Raw genomic sequence first — 16,641 nt, 5'->3', positions numbered from 1 at the left:
TGTTTTCGTAATGGAATCGGCATCACGGTGATCGAAGCTCGAGGAGCAACCATCCGAGACGGGAAGCACAGAAGCTTTGACCTCATCACTCCCTACAAGAGCTTCAGGTAAAGATGACCGGTCCAGGTCCTAAAGTCTCTCCTAAGACAAACAGGAAGCCAGTGAACTGAATGAAGAACTGGAGTTGCATCTTATTGTTTCCTGCTTATTTTTAAACTGGCAGATGGTTTAAAACATTGGGTTGATATGTAATAAAGTCTCAGTCGTTGTCCCACAACTGTGTTATCTTTGGGGTAGGGGGGAGCTGCAGTCACAGGTGCACTCAGGAGCCAAACATACATTTTAAGAAAAAACGGTTTCACCCAACAGGCTTGAACCCCCATCCTTGAAAGTAAAGAACTTTCCAGAAAGTTTTAATCCCAGAGGTTCAAACTTTTGAACCTCTGGGATTAAAACTTTCAACGTTCCTCCAAGCACAAAGCTTGGATCTGACCTGAGAAACAAACCAGCAATCGTCCTGTTTTCACCTGGACAATGAGGGGTAACCAATGCCTAATGTCACCCAGGAAGGACTGTGTTCCCTATATTTAGTATTTGGTTATGACCTGACTTTGATAGGCCTTGTTTGAACCCGTCACTGCATCTGAGAACTGGACTAAGTGGCCCCTCCCCCTGGCATTTCGAACAGGAAGGACCAAAGCCAGAATCCCACATGCTTCTATAGAGACACAAACAGCTGTTACTCAGTTATTCTATCTGTCAACACAATTCTTGCTCTCATACCTTTTTAAACAAAGTCTTTACAATTCTAATTTTTTTTCAGAGTATTTTTTTCTGAAGTCCAGGTTATTCAAGTTATAAACTGACCAATGAAAGGCCTCAATAAATCTAGGTGGTCTCATGTCAAATGTTGGAAGCGTTCATCAACTGTATAAGTGGACAGATAGTGTGTGACATCACCCATAGAAAAATGACTTGCTTTCGGTTCCAATCGAAAGAAGTCAACTCCCTTTTTTTCCAATGCGTCCGTCGCCATGTTGGAACCAGACGTCCTCAGTAAGCAGTGATTGGTCCGTGTCAGTCTGAGTCAACGTTTCTATGGCAATGACTCTCTTCATCAGGACTGGATGAGTATTTTAAAAGACCACAACTCTACCACTGAAAATGGGCTCAGGAGAATCTGTCAATCAAATACTTTGAATGTTTGACATGAGGCACACTACTTTATGGAGGCCTCCTATTGGTCAGTTTATAACTTCATGTTCCTCCTCTGCAGCTTCACTGCTGAGTCAGAACGGGACAAGCGGGACTGGATGGAGGCGCTCCAGGAGGCGATTGCAGAGACTCTGTCAGATTATGAGGTAGCTGAGAAGATCTGGTCCAACAGATCCAACAGGATGTGTGCTGACTGCAAGGCTGTGAACCCGGACTGGGCCTCCATCAACCTGTGTGTTGTCATCTGCAAGAACTGTGCAGGTAAGATCTGCAGGCCCTTCAGTGCAGTCAGCTAAGGTGGACTGACGTCATGTAGGAGAATCCAGAACCTTCCGTGTTTCATCCACAGATCACCTGTGGAGCGTGATCGGGTGTCTCTGATTATTGACCATATGTGTTTTCGTATGTGTGCTTGCAGGACAGCACAGAAGTTTGGGGTCAATGGTCTCTAAAGTGCAGAGTCTGAAACTCGACACCAGCGTGTGGAGCAACGAGATCGTCCAGGTCAGAACTTCACTTTGTAGGATGAAGGTTCTCCCTGTTGGAGTAATCAGGCTTTTTCTCAGATTGTTTTGGATTTGTTTGTTTGCATGTTTGTGCGACTCAGCTCTTCATCATGGTGGGAAATGACCGTGCCAATGATTTCTGGGCCGCCCATCTGTCTCAGTCTGAGGAACTGGACTGTGACGCCTCACCTGAGCAGCGAAAGGACTTTATCACCCAGAAGTACAAAGAAGGCCGCTTCCGGCTCGCCCACCCGGCGTTCAGCACCCACGAGGAGCTGCTCAAGGTCCAAAGGGGTTGTGTTAAGTTCCAGAGGGAGCGGTAGGTGGTGTTGTCTGCGCAGGAGTTGAACAGGTGATGTTCTGATCTCCAACAGGCCCTGTGCACTGCGCTGTCCGAACAAACACTCCTCAAGACCGTCACTCAGATATTTCTGGAGGCGGAGTCTGCACGCCTCACCGGTGACAGCCGCCGCCAGCACGATGCGCCTCAGGGTTATAGCCCCTCGACAGGTCAGGATCCGTCGTCTTCACAGAGGTCTGATCCGCTCTGCTGCAGGTCCAGACTCCACAGCTGTCAAGATGGGGTTCTTTGTTCTCCACCCAGAATAAGTGTTGACATGATTCTGGTTCAGTTCTCCAAGAACCTCATCGAGTCTGAGTCCAATATGAAAACTGTGATGCTGGGTTCTGCTCAGAACCAGCCTGGGAACCAGCAGCTGCCCGTCTCTGCTGTTGAACTTAAACGTGCCTGTCTGTCCTCTCAGGACTGCTTTGTGTTTCAGATCCTGGGGTGTATGACGAGATCATGCAGTCCGTTCTCCACTCTGGATTTCTCTACAAGTGCAGCAGCGTCAGCAGAGGAACGATTTCCAGGAAAAACAGAGAAGGTGGGAGGAGAAACTGTCCTGACTGAGCTTTTGTCAGAGGTTCAGCTCCCTCTGCACCTCCTGCTGAGAGGAGCAGCCTCAGGATGTGTGAGATATGAGCTGGGGCTGCAGCTGTCTGCCTTTTTTTTTCCTGACATTTGTGTGACTTCAGTACCTGAACCTCCTGACTGTCCCGTCTTGTTGTCAGACTTTCAGAAGTTCTGGTGTGTAGTGGATCAGTACCTGCTTCTCTACGAGTCGGAACAGTCTTCAGAACCAAGTCTGCAGATCAACCTGAAGGACATGGTGTGTCTGGGAGTCTGTCGGCCCGACTCGTCCAGCAACAGCGGCTTCATTGATAGGTTCTGTCTTCCCCTCTGTCTTAATCCAAGCTGTGCTTCTGCTGATTCTGACTTTCATCCGTCTGTCTGCTCATTTTTCCACCCGTCTCCATCCGTTCATCTCTCCATTCCTCCATCTGTTCATCTCTCCATTCCTCCATCGGTTCATCTCTCCATTCCTCCATCTGTTCATCTCTCCATTCCTCCATCGGTTCATCTCTCCATTCCTCCATCTGTTCATCTCTCCATTCCTCCATCTGTTCATCTCTCCATTCCTCCATCTGTTCATCTCTCCATTCCTCCATCGGTTCATCTCTCCATTCCTCCATCTGTTCATCTCTCCATTCCTCCATCGGTTCATCTCTCCATTCCTCCATCTGTTCATCTCTCCATTCCTCCATCTGTTCATCTCTCCATTCCTCCATCGGTTCATCTCTCCATTCCTCCATCGGTTCATCTCTCCATTCCTCCATCGGTTCATCTCTCCATTCCTCCATCTGTTCATCTCTCCATTCCTCCATCTGTTCATCTCTCCATTCCTCCATCGGTTCATCTCTCCATTCCTCCATCTGTTCATCTCTCCATTCCTCCATCGGTTCATCTCTCCATTCCTCCATCTGTTCATCTCTCCATTCCTCCATCTGTTCATCTCTCCATTCCTCCATCGGTTCATCTCTCCATTCCTCCATCTGTTCATCTCTCCATTCCTCCATCTGTTCATCTCTCCATTCCTCCATCCGTTCATCTCTCCATTCCTCCATCTGTTCATCTCTCCATTCCTCCATCTGTTCATCTCTCCATTCCTCCATCTGTTCATCTCTCCATTCCTCCATCTGTTCATCTCTCCATTCCTCCATCTGTTCATCTCTCCATTCCTCCATCTGTTCATCTCTCCATTCCTCCATCTGTTCATCTCTCCATTCCTCCATCGGTTCATCTCTCCATTCTTCCGTCTGTCTTGTCCTCCAGGTTTCGTTACACCTTCGAGTTGTACCTGACCTCAGAGAAACTTTACCAGTTCGGCTTGGAGACGGCTGAGTCGCTACACAGCTGGACCAAAGCCATAGGAAAGGTCAGAACCCGACACATTCTGACTCGGTTTTGGTTCCTTGTAACTTCAGAGCCTCGATCATCATGCTGGTATTAAAAGTCTTCACTCTTATCCTTTTTGTTTTGATCATGGTGTTGCCAGGCTGCCACTCCGCTCAGCTGCCACTGCTTGCTCACTCGGGAGTTTGAGCGAGTCGGGCTCCTGCGGTACCGAGCCATGCTGGACCCTCAGCAGTGGAAAGACGCGTACTTTGTTCTGCAGAAGTCTAACCTCTTCATCTGCCCTCGAAATGATGGAGCAGCAGAGGACATCATCAACCTGAAACGTCTGCAGGAGCTGAGTCTGTGTCTCAGTCCCGGTCCCGTTAGGGTTCTGGTTCCAGTCTACAGACGGTCTGACTTCTTTTTCTGTGCTTGTGTTGAAGGTGTTGCCTCAGAGAATGATAATCAGGAGAAGAAAGACATCCTGGTTTTGGTGGAAAAGGGCAGGTGAGAGGAGAAGATGGGCGTCTCCTCTGAAGGTCTTTTTATGGATCTGGTGTTGGCCTCCATCCTCACCGTTTGGTCTTCCTCGCCCCAGGACTCTCCACCTGCATGCTATTGGACGGATGGATTTCTCGCTGTGGTACTCAGACATCCAGCGAGCAGCTGGTGGACGAGGAAACACTCTGAGGGAGCAGCAGATGAGCAGAAACGACATCCCCATCATTGTGGACAGCTGCATTGCCTTCATCACGCAGTACGGTGAGGAGGATGAGGGTTGTGGAGCAGAGGAACAGATGTTTCGTGGTGGATCCAGAACAACTGCATCTGTGACGATCCTTTAAACATGTTCCGCACTGAGGGGTGGAACTTAAATGTCAAAAACGGTCAGGCTGACCTTCAAGACTGAGTCAGGCACAGGCTTCATGAATCTCTTAGAAACTCAAGATATCATGGAAAAAGAAATAGAAAAGTATTGAAAGTTCATAGTCTCATAGGTAATGACTGTCCTTGAGAAGTTTTGAAAGATAAGCCAGAGATCCAGGAAATTGGGCTCTGATGAGCTTGTCTTAAGATCTACGTGATGACTGATGTCATGGCAGGATGTCGTGCAAATCTGAGACCTCCGGTCAGCTCAGCAACTCGATGACAATTAGCTTCACCAAAGCAGCTCACACCTCCAGTCTCCTGAAGCTTGTGGTTCTGGTTCCTTGTAGGGTTGGGCCATGAGGGGATCTACAGGAAGAATGGTGCCAAAACCAGGATCCGGCTGCTGATGGAAGAGTTCCGGAAAGACGCTCGAAATGTCAAACTGCGCATCGGAGACCACTTCATTGAGGATGTGACCGATGTTCTCAAGAGGTTCTTCAGAGAGATCGATGACCCCATCTTTATGGCAGAGCTGCACGCTTTCTGGCAGGAAGCTGCGAGTGAGTCTACTCGGTATCAAACCAGAGGGTCCAGACATCATCAAAAGCCCAGAACCACCAAGCTGGCTCTTGATCCAGTTCATCTTTCCACTGTTTAAAGTCCCACTCTGATCACCTTTTGATTTATTGTAAATTATAATTATTCGTTTTTAGCCAAAATAAAAAAAATTGTGTAGTTTTCTAGGACATAGTTGCTGCAGAGCAGCAGTAGTTCATTAGAAGTTCAGCTCTGACTTGTGGGCGGGACTGTTGGAGGAGAGCAACGCTGCCCCTCTTCCCCTCCCCATTGCTGAGATCTCGGAGCAGTGAGCTTGTGGCTCGCCCAGCGTATTTTCAACGCCACAAATGTGGGTTTTTTTGTCTGCTCCTGATTCACAATGATTTGGATAAAGAAATACTCAGCTTAATTTTCTTTAAATATGCCTCCCATCATCAGAAAAATGCCAAAAAACATGTTAAAACCGTCAAGACCGAGTGGGTCTTTAAACACCTCCTGCTTCCCAGAACTTCATCTCTGTTTCCTGTTTCCTGTTTGTTGAGTTATTTGTAATAAGCGAGAATTAGTCAGATGTGTTTGGTAAGATGTTGAGTTTTTGACAAGCATAGGAGAATGAATGATGTAAAGCAACTTTTCAGCAGGAGTGCAGGAGTGAAAACAAGGAAACATACTCAAAGTGTTTGGTTGTTAGATTTCCCAAAACCAAATAAAGACATTTTAATCTCAGGATGTAACCCCACGGCAGCTGTGACGGTCACACTTCATGCTGTTTTCTGAGCATGAAGCTCATCAGAGAAAAAGAGTTTCCTGCTTATCCGGTTTGCTGTTCCTGTGCAGAAATCCCTCAAAAGCGCCAGCGGTTGGAACGTTACAAAGAAATCATCCGAAGTCTTCCTCGAGTAAACCAGACAACTCTGGCAGCTCTCATTGGTCACCTGTACAGGTGAGCTCCGCCTCCCACAGGAGCTGCAGCGCCGACAGCAGCCTAACCCGTGCGCTCTCCGTCAGGGTCCAGAAGTGTGCCGACCTGAACCAGATGTGCACCAAGAACCTGTCGCTGCTGTTTGCTCCCAGCTTGTTCCAGACTGACGGGAAAGGGGAACATGAGGTGAAGATCGTGGAGGATCTGATTGACAACTACCTGTTCGTCTTTGATGTGAGTAAACCGAGAGGAAATCAAGGCCTGCTCCTTTTGGGGTTGGCCGAGCGGCTGAACGACCCCTCTCATACGCCGTGGTGTTTCAGATCGATGAGGAGCATCAGACCCAGATTGAGCTGGAGATCAGTCTCATCACCACCTGGAAGGACACTCAGGTCAGTGACCTTTGTCTCATAGATCTGCCCACAAAGAGGAGCTCTCAGCTTCCTGTGGTTTGTAGACCTGCGGGTCGGCAGTGACCTGTTCCCTGCAGGTGGGCAGTCTGATTGACCGTAGTGGTTTGTGTGCAGCTGTCTCAGGCTGGAGACCTGATCATTGAGGTCTATCTGGAGATGAAAGTCACAGACTGCTGCATCACTCTGAAGGTATGTCCTTCACCATCTGCTGCTGCTGCTCACCAGAGGCCTCAGGTGTGACGTGCTACTGCTGACCCCCCAGGTGTCTCCCACCATGTGTGCAGAGGAGCTAACCAACCAGGTTCTGTACATGCGGAATGTCCCAGCTGGAGAACGAGATGTTTGGATGACCTTTGAGGCCATCGAGGATGGACAGCTGGGTGAGTGAGGCCCGCCTACCACCTTGCAAATGGGGCGACACGCCTGACTGAGGTGTTTGCTCTTCTGTCTCAGAGCGTCCCTTACACCCTAAAGAGAAGGTTCTGGAGCAGGCCCTGCAGTGGTGCAAGATGGCCAACCCGAGCTCCGCCTACCTGGTAGTGAAGAGGGTTCCTCAAGGAGAGGGGATCCAGCTCCTCACCTGTAGGTCACACACCTGAATGCTCAATAGAAGCTGTTACTAAATGAGGCACAGAGTGTGGTCTTCAGTCATGCAGCAGATGAAGCTGAGAAACAGCGATGCAGCTATTGATAGAAACCTTCTGTGAGCAACAGCTCTGCAGCTGGGTGACGTCCAAAGAAGCTGCCGAGTTGACCTTTTTTTTTTTTACCACAGGGGGTTAATGAACGTCTGTGACATGCCTCTGTGCGGACGCGAAGTACTGCCTCTGAACAGGGGCATCCAAAAATTCAGCAAAGTGTCAACCCAGACCAAAAGCCATCATCTGCGTTTGAAAAAGCGAATCCAATGTAGATCAACAGATCTACGTCTTTGTTTTCCTCGTCTGAGCTGGAATCTGGCTTAAACCTATAGGACTGCATAGCTCCAGTGTTCCTCACCATTTTTGTTGCACCGCTAAAGTTAGGTTGGGGGGTGTGAGGGGCTGTAAGCTATTACGAGTGAGTGTTTGAGCCAGACGTCCCGCCCACATCTCAGGTGAATCTCTAATGAACTCCTGCCGTTCTGCAGAAGCTATGATTTAGAAAAATGACACAGTTTTATGATTTTTGTCCAAAAACAGCAGCATCAATATTAAAAGACAACTGGAAACAGTTAGAAAATATATCAAAAGAGGATTGGTCTTTAATTCATTCCTTGCTGAATGATGTTGTTTCAGCTAAACTTGTTTTTGGAGACGTCATCAACAGCAGAAAGTACAGCCTCGGTCAGGACGAAGAAATAGTTCATTCATCATTCATTCGTCTTCTAAACCCGTTTTTGTCCCTTTCGGGGTTACTGGGCTGCCGGAGCCTATCCTGTGTGAAGTCAGGGGACATCCTGGTCAGGTCGCCAGTCTGATGCAGGGCCACTAATCACACGCATCCATACACACCTGAGGACGATTTAGAGTAACTAACAAATCTATGAAGCGTGTTTTTGGACGGTGGGAGAAAAGCGGAGAAAACCCACACATGCAAGGGGAGAGCATGCAAACTCCACACAGAAAGGTCCCCCAGAAGAAATTGTGGCTAGCATTTTAGCTTAGCTCAAGAGAACTGCCCTGTGTTTTGGGTCATGCTTTCAATCATCTCAGTATTTCAGAGATCTTTGTCTGTTTCAGCGTATAAGAGCGAGACCATGAAGATCGGTCTGCTGAGATGCCGTGAGGAGCCTCCAAAGCTCCTTCAGGGGACCAGGTTCCAGGAAAGAACGTTCCAGATCCGAAACCACAAACTGCTGCTACTGAAGGACAGGAAGGTAAGCAGGCTGCATTTAGAAGCAGAAAATCCGCCTCCTCTGTCTGTCCGGACTGATCTGGGTTGTTTCCTAGAGCATCAAGCCAGAGAAGGAGTGGTTCCTGAAGTCCATGAAGATCTACATCGGCATCCGCAAGAAACTGAAGGCTCCGACCAGGTGATGCAGAGCTCACACCACACCTGAGGCCCATTCTTCAAAGCGTGTCATCTGTTTGACAACGCCCACACCTGTTTCTGTTTCTGAGCTGAACTTCAGGTGAAGAAATGTGACCTGCAGACTCAGCAGGTTTATGCTACGCTCACCCAAACTCCATTCACGCCTCAAGTTTGCTGCTCAAAGCTTTTCCAGAAATCTCTTCATAAACTTGATTCCCCAGTCGCATGTGGGAGGAGCTACCGCCAGATGTTTTTAGCCGCACCCCACATCGAAGCATTGATTGTATGTCTCTTTTACAGTCAGTGCACTGAAGACACAGAACATAAAACAACTCTGAGCTCTGACTAGATTGTCGGATTTTTAAAAAAACCCTCAGTTCTTCATGAAAAGGAAAAAAGCAATAAAATCTGAAAATATTTTTAATTTTAGTCATACATATATTTATTTCTGGTGGAAACTCTCATTCTTTTAAACCTTTTAACACTGAATCAATAGTTTATGCAATTAAAGTACTTCAAGTGGTTTCTGAAGCAAAGAAAAACAGTTTTGTGCCGTTATGCAACACTTTAAGTTAGTAATGTGTTGCATAACAGTGCAAAGCTGATATGAAGAGCCGCTTTTTTCCAAGTCAGAATCAGTTGATTCACGTTGTTTGAAGAGTTAAAGGGACATCTCTTTTGCAATCTGCCTCTAGTCATGGAACTGCAACATGTGGTTCATCAGGGTTTGCTTTAAAGGTTCTAACCCAGGGGTGTGCAAACATTCTGGTTTCCCTTCCAAAGGCTTCCAAAGTTTGATAGAAGGGCCGTACTGGAGCAGATCCGTGGAGTCTTTTGGTAGTCCACCCCAGAAGAGAAGGAAATAACATGGAATCTGGACGAAAACACTTGAATTGAAAATGAACATTTATATTTTAAAACGGAACATCCATCCATCTTCCTCCACTTTTCCGGTACGGGTCGCGGGGGCAGCAGTCTAAACAAAGATGCCCAGACTTCCCTCACCCCAGCCACTTCCTCCAGCTCCTCTGGGGGGACCCCGAGGCGTTCCCAGGCCAACTGACAGACATAGTTTCTCCAGTGTGTCCTGGGTCTTCCCCGGGGCCTCCACCCAGTGGGACATCCTCGGAACACCTCTCCAGGGAGGCGTCCAGGAGGCATCCGGACTAGATGCCTGAGCCACCTCAACTGGCTCCTTTCAATGTGGAGGAGAAGCGGTTCTACTCCGAGCTCTCCACGGGTGACCGAGCTTCTCACTCTATCTCTGAGGGAGCACCCAGCCACCTTACGGAGGAAGCTCACACCAGCCTGCCGCCTCTCACCTTGAGCAACTCCAGAGTGGTAGAGAGTCCAACCCCCTCTCTAAAGACAGAGTTTTAGAGTCCAGGCTATGTGTGGAGGTGAGCCCGACTATATATAGATGGTATCTCTCAACCTTTCGCACCAGTTCAGGCTCCCTCCCTCCCAGAGAGGTGACGTTCCATGTCCCAAAAGCCAAGTTCCATGACCCGGGCTTGGGTCGCCGAGGCACCCATCCTCGTCTTTGCCCCTTTGACACTTTGGAGGACTGCAGCTCCTCACACATCTCACACTTTGTGTTAAACTTCCCCGTAAACCTGAGCAGCTGTGCTGTGTCCTGCACTACTGTGGAGTCCAATTCCTGGACATATATGTGCATTATTTCAGTTTTTGCTTTTCCAGTTTTTGCTGGAGTTACCTTCTAGAAATAACAAATGAAGATGAAATCCTCACTACACACTTTTTACACCTTCCTCAGACAGACGTGAACATCTTCAGACTTTTCTCTCTTTTTAAATTCAACGTTCAAACCTTCATAGAAAAAGAATCCAGGATCTTGGAATGAAAACAAAGATCTGATCGTGACCAGAGCTGCATGCATCTGTGCAGGAGACACGACACAGAGGAGACTGATTGACAAGGTCTCCAGCCAATCAGGACACAGAACAGGAACTGTTTGAAAAGAAACAGCAGCATAATGGCACTGAAGGAATCAGTGAGACCGCGAAAGGTGAACAGCGCTGTAGAAGGGGAAGACTGTCTTCTGTTCTGTTTGACAGGGATGTTCAGAGGGGTTCAGATAGGAGCGCAGACTGGAATAAAATGTCACCTTCTATGCGAGTCTCGATCACGTGACCAGATGGAAAGACAAAAAAAAATCATGCATCTCTGATATCATTCAGCAGGCCTGTTTGCCCACCCCTGGCCTATACAATGCAAAATCAATTTTTTTAGCTTTTAAGTGGATTATCATGTTCATTCCTCACGAAAACAAGCCCCAAAGTGGTATTTTGATCTGATCACATTTCTGAGTATTTCTTTAAAAACCCCGTTCTGAGCACCCAATCCATGAGGACCAGTGGGTCCTCACAGTGTAATGTATGACAGTGAGAACAGCCCCTTCCAGTACGAGTCTCTGCTGCCAGCACCGCCCCCAGGCTATTACGCCCTATTTGACCACAGAGCTAACTATGATCGGCAAAACACTTTCTTTTTTTTCTTTTCACATCCATGTTAGCAAAAGTTTGGATGTTGTTTGTTTTCTGGGGTGAAACACAGACACGCTGCTGATGCCGACTCTAGGGTGACGTCATGAAATGGGCGGCACCCACAAGGAGTGAAAGGCGGAGCCTCAGAGATCGAGTCCGGGTTGAGAAAGAACTCAAGAAAATAACTAATATTTAAGAAAATATTCATTCTTTTTTGGTACCAAAGGTAATATATTATCATAGATGTGGATATTGTTTGGTATGAAAGGCTTAAGAATAATATGGAATTGTCTCTTTAAATGGGGAAGGTGGCGGTTCACTCCAACCATGCAGTCGTTCATATCTCCATGGGACAGTCCATTTATCCATCCTGTTGCTTCTTCCATCCGTCCTTCTGAAAGTCCTGCAGCTTCCTGAACACGTCTTCATGTGTGAGTGTGTTGGTGCTGTCGGGGTCATAACTTCCTGTTTTTGTGTTTTCTCTCAGGTGGGGCTTCACCGTGATGTCGGACAAACATCAGCTGTAAGTGTCTCCAGTGAGGACCAGATCTCAGCAGATTCATTCTCCATCAGAGTCTGAACTAACATCTACATTTGTCCATAAAGAACATCCTTTTAGGATTAAGGTTGTTTTGTGTTTCATTAATAAAACCCAGGGCTAGTCCCTGTTATTGGTACAAATGTGCCACCTGGTGATGCTTGGCGGTACCTGAACAGCACCGGTGCACTCCCTGCGGGCAGAAAGCCACTGGTGGATGTTACCCCGCAGGCAGAACGTGACTGTGTTTCTGTTCAGGTTCCTGTGCTGCAGCAGTGAGGCTGAACTCTGGGACTGGGTCACCAGCTTCCTCAAAGCTCAGGTGAGTCACCTGCTGGCTTCCTGTTTGGCAGAAGCTCTCTCCTCACTCCTCCGGTCCTCTCTAGAACGACGACCCGGGTCTCCCGGTGATGCGCCGCCACTCTCTGTCAGAAATCTCCAAACAGAAGTTCGGCACGATGCCGCTGGTTCCGATCAGAGGAGTGGAGACCAACAGCAGCATGCTGTCAGCCAATCAGACGCTGGTCAGTCAGCACACCTGCCTGCAGGACCCCAGCCCTCCATTCCAGAACGAGTCCACCTGCTTGCTGAGTGTCTGTTTGGTGACCCGTTCTGGGATCTAAGGAGGGCCTGTTGGTCTGTTTCACTGGTTAACCGGAGTTTCCCGTCTTTCTGCAGAGGAAGCTGCACGACAGGCGGACGCTCTCCATGTACTTCGTAAGTGTCTGACCAGCTCAGGAACACAGAATGACGTGAGGAGGTGAAACGGTTATGTGTTTCTTTGCTCAGCCCATGAAGGTCCAGCGAGACTCCTTTGAGGAGCGCTCAGAGTCTCCGGACCTCCCTGAACCGCTCTACGAGGAGGTGGGAGACTTTGGCCTGCAGGTTCTGAGATCACTGGAGACCAGCTTCCTGACCAGCAGCACCGCAGAGACCCATGAGGCCCCAGACCTGCCGCCCCTCAGGCTGGTTCTTTCGGAAAACAGCCGTGTGGACCACATGAGCGACCTCGAGGCGGATCAGACTGGCCAGGAGTCGCAGGAGCAGAGCGGCGGTGAGGGGGTCGGAGGAGGCAATGGAACCGGGCCCGAACCCGACCTCCAGCTGGCTGTGAGGAGGAGGCAGCAGTCGGGAGTCTGCACACCATCTCAGGAGCTGCTCCTCCAGCAGCTGTCTTCAGCCTTCAGCAGGAGCACGGAGGAGGAGCAAGAGGAGGCCCCCTACGACGTTTGAGGAGCACACAACATCGTTCTCCTGAAGCTGAAGTTATTTTCAGGATTGGACTGAGAGCTGGGTCAGGAGAACCTCCCGCTCTTCATCAGTCTGACCATGCTCTGCTGGGTCCAGTGTGGATCTTGAGACATTCCACCTCGGACTCTCAGAATTTAAATCCGACACGCTGGTCGCTGATGCCGGTCTGAAGTTTTCTTCTCATCACAACAGAAAGGTCATGCTAAAGGAGCGCAGCGAGCCTCCACCTGTCTGGAACTCCGCCGCAGCTCCGCCTGAGTGTGGCAGAAACATCTTCACCAACCCCCTGATCGGGTTCTGCAGACAAAGGACGTCTGCTGGACGCCTCGCCACCAACCTCAAAGGAAGCTGATGAAACCCTGTTCTGTCGTCTTCATCATCCTCTTTATCTTTGCTGCTGTTCTTCACTCATCATCACTTCCTTCAGCTCATGTCTCACTGTTTTTGTAACTTTCACTTCTCTGCTTGATTCGTTTTTTTCTCTTTCTTTTTCATTTTTGCTTTTATGGAAAAGTTCAAACCAAACCAGAATGTGTAAGCACAGTTCTATGGTGGCTCCAGAGGGACAAAACTATGTAAAGATGGAAAAAAATGCCAATAAATAATTTAATGAAATTTTACATGATGTTTTTTTTCTTAAACAAATCTAGCATTCATTTATTATTTTAAGAAAATTTAAATATCATTTTATTATAAATAAATACCAAAAACTAATAAATTTTAGGTTTTAATCAAAAAATCATAGAAGTTTCATTAAAACATTGTGATTTAGCTTAAATTATTATTAAATATTAATCAGTGCAGTGACATTTTTAACACAATCGTCCATCTTATCGTCCACAAAGTGCTACCAATAAACGATTTTTTTAAATACATGTATATATTTATATAAAAACATGAATACATTTAAAAACTTTATGTACATGAAAAAATGCCAATACATTTATTGAAAGTATACTATATATATATATATATATATATATATATATATATATATATATATATATATATATATATATATATATATATATATATATATATATATATATATATGTGTATATGTATATATATATATATATATATGTATATTTACATAAATAAAAGTAAACTTTCAGAATAACACCTGAAAAATGTCAAAATATCAAATAGGCAACAGAAAGCACAGTATCACTGAGGGGCGTTTTTATCTATATCTATATATACCGGTATATAAAAACGCCCCTCTCATCCTTTCGCGGCTGGTTTCTCACCCAAGCTCGGGTCCTCTACCAGGGGGGTATTCCAAAAAGCAGGTGTGACCCCACCCTTCCATTGACGTGTTCTCCCTACCATGATAAAGGTGGATAAAGGTGGAAAGATTTCATGTAATCCATGGACACCAGTGAAGATCACAAATCATTGAAGAAAAAAGGTTCAGAGCACTGTCTAGTCACAATACAAACACTGTTCCCACACGCATACTTATGCCTTCCAACAAACTAGTGTGAAATATTTCCTTCAATCACGCAAACTATTAGTTCAAAGGCGAGCTAACCCCTGTGCTCAGGGGCCTCATTTATAAAACTTTGCGTAGGATTTGCGTCAGAAGTGGCGTACGGATGAAACATAGGACGTGCGTACACACAGAAATATTCGGATTTATAAAACCGTGCGCACGCACATCCTACGCATCTTTCCCTTAATAAATCACAACCAAAATAATCCGTAAATGCTGTAGACTCACAACCTCGGACCGTGGCCGAAATAAAAAAGAAATGGTCGGACATCAAAGTCGAGGCAAAAAAACGTCTAGCGCTCCATCGCCAGAGTGTGTCTGCCACGGGGGGGGGGGGGGGGGGGGGGGGGGGCATCGGAGCGCCAGATGCACCGGGTGACACGCGTGGTTCCTCCGAGTTCTCCTCTGTAACGACGGGCCCAAAAGCCCGCAGAGGTCCAACAGGACGGCTCGAGGAAGTCGGAACCGGCTCATAAGCCACTCGTCCTCGTTTGCCAGCAAGTCTTCTTGCTGTCTAAAGATGCGTTCACTCCGAATTCTTCCATTTGCCACATCTTCTAAGTGCGCTAGATCAGCCATTGTGCGTCATTACGCATTGTGATGGGGCATTTTATTTCCCTCCATTTAATTACATCTGACAAGCTACAGATGTCGGTAATAATCAACGTGGAAATGGGAAATTGATCAGCGCAAATGTAATTTCTTGTTGCTTTCTGAATGGTTGAGACATACGCCATACATGGTTTTATCAAAAATAAAACACACTAAAGGCATATGCATGAATACCATAATTCCATAGCTTATGAAGAAATGTTTTAATATGAAAACAACTTTCCCCAGTGGACAATTAATATGTCTGTCCGTCCGTCCGTCCGCACGCCCGCACCTATATCTGCTCCGCCAGACGGACACACTGACGAGAATATCAGTTTTGTACAATATTTCGTTCTGTTAACTATATTATTTATGAGGATGAATTGCACAACATGCCAATATCGCAGAACATATTTCACTTTTCTTTCTGCAAATAAGTGTTCATTTGAATTTCTGTTGTAATTTTCGTTTGATTTTTTTTGTTTGTTTCACTGCTGATCGATCAAATGGGTGTTCGTGTAGCTGTTAATTGTAAGACTTTCTTTGTGAAGTCTTCATGTTATTTATAAGAGGCAGTATTGTCATTTTCACTTTCACGTGTTTCTTCCATCTACCGACGGTGTCGCCGTTTCTCATATCACCCGTTTTTGTGCGTACGCCTGGGTCAGAGCTTGCGTGAAGGACCGCACATTTTCCCGTCAAGTTTGCTTTTTATAAATCTCAATTATTGCGTAGAGAGTGACGTACGCCTTCTTTTGTGCGTACGCAACGTTTATAAATGAGGCCCCAAGTGAGTGTTTATGTTCTTCTAAAATGGATGGTGGAATGTGAAAAGAAGGAGGGAGAGTGCCCAGCCATCCCCACACCAAGACCCCCGCCGCAGCAGCAGCGGCAGTCAGAACCCCCCAATGCCACAAGACAGCAGGTGGAGAGCAACCGCTCCCCAGGCGATCACATCTGCCACCCAGGCCAGGGCCAGCAGGACTGCCACGGGGTCCCCAGAGCCAGAGAACAGGGAGGCATGGGGGGACAGAGAGCGCAGCTCCAGCACAACCAGGAGAGCAGCCCCCCCCCCCCCCCGCCTCGCTGGGAGAGCCCAACGCAGGGCCCCGCCCCAGAAGAGTGCCCACAGCCCCAGACGAGCACCTCATTACCATCCAGGAGTTTTTGGCATCCCCCCGCCCAAACCCCAGGTAAGAGCCATGACCCCCCCCAAGGGAGACCCGCGCTCCAGGCAGCCACCCACCCGGCCCACGGTTGGTCCAGGAAGGAGCAAGGCAGGGGCCAGCCACCCCCGCCCAGGAGGAGGACACCCAGGAGAAAAGGGGGTCCACAAGAGGTGTTGTAAACATGGCACGACCACGCTTAGCTATAGTTGGAAATTTGGCAACGCCCAGTACTCGGGGGAAAGGACCAGAACCCACACCACAGGGACACGGACACCCCCGGCTCAGGTGTGATGTGATCCCTGGCTCTTGTTCTTGCCAGAAAGCTCAGGGATCCCTCTTCCTGCGTGGAGA

The 16,641-nt window shown here is 47.7% G+C and overlaps 1 protein-coding gene across 3 annotated transcripts in view; it reads left to right on the top strand.

Moving 5' to 3' along the window:
- The window catches only part of arap3 (ArfGAP with RhoGAP domain, ankyrin repeat and PH domain 3), a 34,917-nt gene extending 21,265 nt beyond the window's left edge, over positions 1 to 13,652 (top strand). For all 3 annotated transcript variants that reach the window (XM_011473148.4, XM_020701772.3, XM_078953492.1), the window contains 25 exons: positions 1 to 107; positions 1,277 to 1,476; positions 1,634 to 1,719; positions 1,823 to 2,005; positions 2,096 to 2,231; positions 2,504 to 2,608; positions 2,796 to 2,949; positions 3,898 to 4,000; positions 4,121 to 4,319; positions 4,404 to 4,467; positions 4,559 to 4,722; positions 5,178 to 5,390; positions 6,226 to 6,331; positions 6,397 to 6,544; positions 6,634 to 6,702; positions 6,838 to 6,912; positions 6,986 to 7,103; positions 7,177 to 7,305; positions 8,445 to 8,581; positions 8,655 to 8,737; positions 11,731 to 11,766; positions 12,040 to 12,103; positions 12,168 to 12,305; positions 12,460 to 12,498; positions 12,571 to 13,652. In XM_011473148.4, the coding sequence (XP_011471450.1) occupies positions 1 to 107; positions 1,277 to 1,476; positions 1,634 to 1,719; positions 1,823 to 2,005; positions 2,096 to 2,231; positions 2,504 to 2,608; positions 2,796 to 2,949; positions 3,898 to 4,000; positions 4,121 to 4,319; positions 4,404 to 4,467; positions 4,559 to 4,722; positions 5,178 to 5,390; positions 6,226 to 6,331; positions 6,397 to 6,544; positions 6,634 to 6,702; positions 6,838 to 6,912; positions 6,986 to 7,103; positions 7,177 to 7,305; positions 8,445 to 8,581; positions 8,655 to 8,737; positions 11,731 to 11,766; positions 12,040 to 12,103; positions 12,168 to 12,305; positions 12,460 to 12,498; positions 12,571 to 13,014 (3,300 nt within the window). In that variant the 3' untranslated portion in view covers positions 13,015 to 13,652. The remainder of the gene's footprint in view (positions 108 to 1,276; positions 1,477 to 1,633; positions 1,720 to 1,822; positions 2,006 to 2,095; positions 2,232 to 2,503; positions 2,609 to 2,795; positions 2,950 to 3,897; positions 4,001 to 4,120; positions 4,320 to 4,403; positions 4,468 to 4,558; positions 4,723 to 5,177; positions 5,391 to 6,225; positions 6,332 to 6,396; positions 6,545 to 6,633; positions 6,703 to 6,837; positions 6,913 to 6,985; positions 7,104 to 7,176; positions 7,306 to 8,444; positions 8,582 to 8,654; positions 8,738 to 11,730; positions 11,767 to 12,039; positions 12,104 to 12,167; positions 12,306 to 12,459; positions 12,499 to 12,570) is intronic.
- Positions 13,653 to 16,641: the final 2,989 nt, after the last annotated feature.

This window comes from Oryzias latipes, chromosome 10 (genome assembly GCF_053564925.1).
Source record: "Oryzias latipes strain Hd-rR chromosome 10, Olatipes_Hd-rR_3.1".
NCBI classification, from domain to species: Eukaryota; Metazoa; Chordata; class Actinopteri; order Beloniformes; family Adrianichthyidae; genus Oryzias; species Oryzias latipes.
This window is presented reverse-complemented; position numbering and strand designations above follow the sequence as displayed.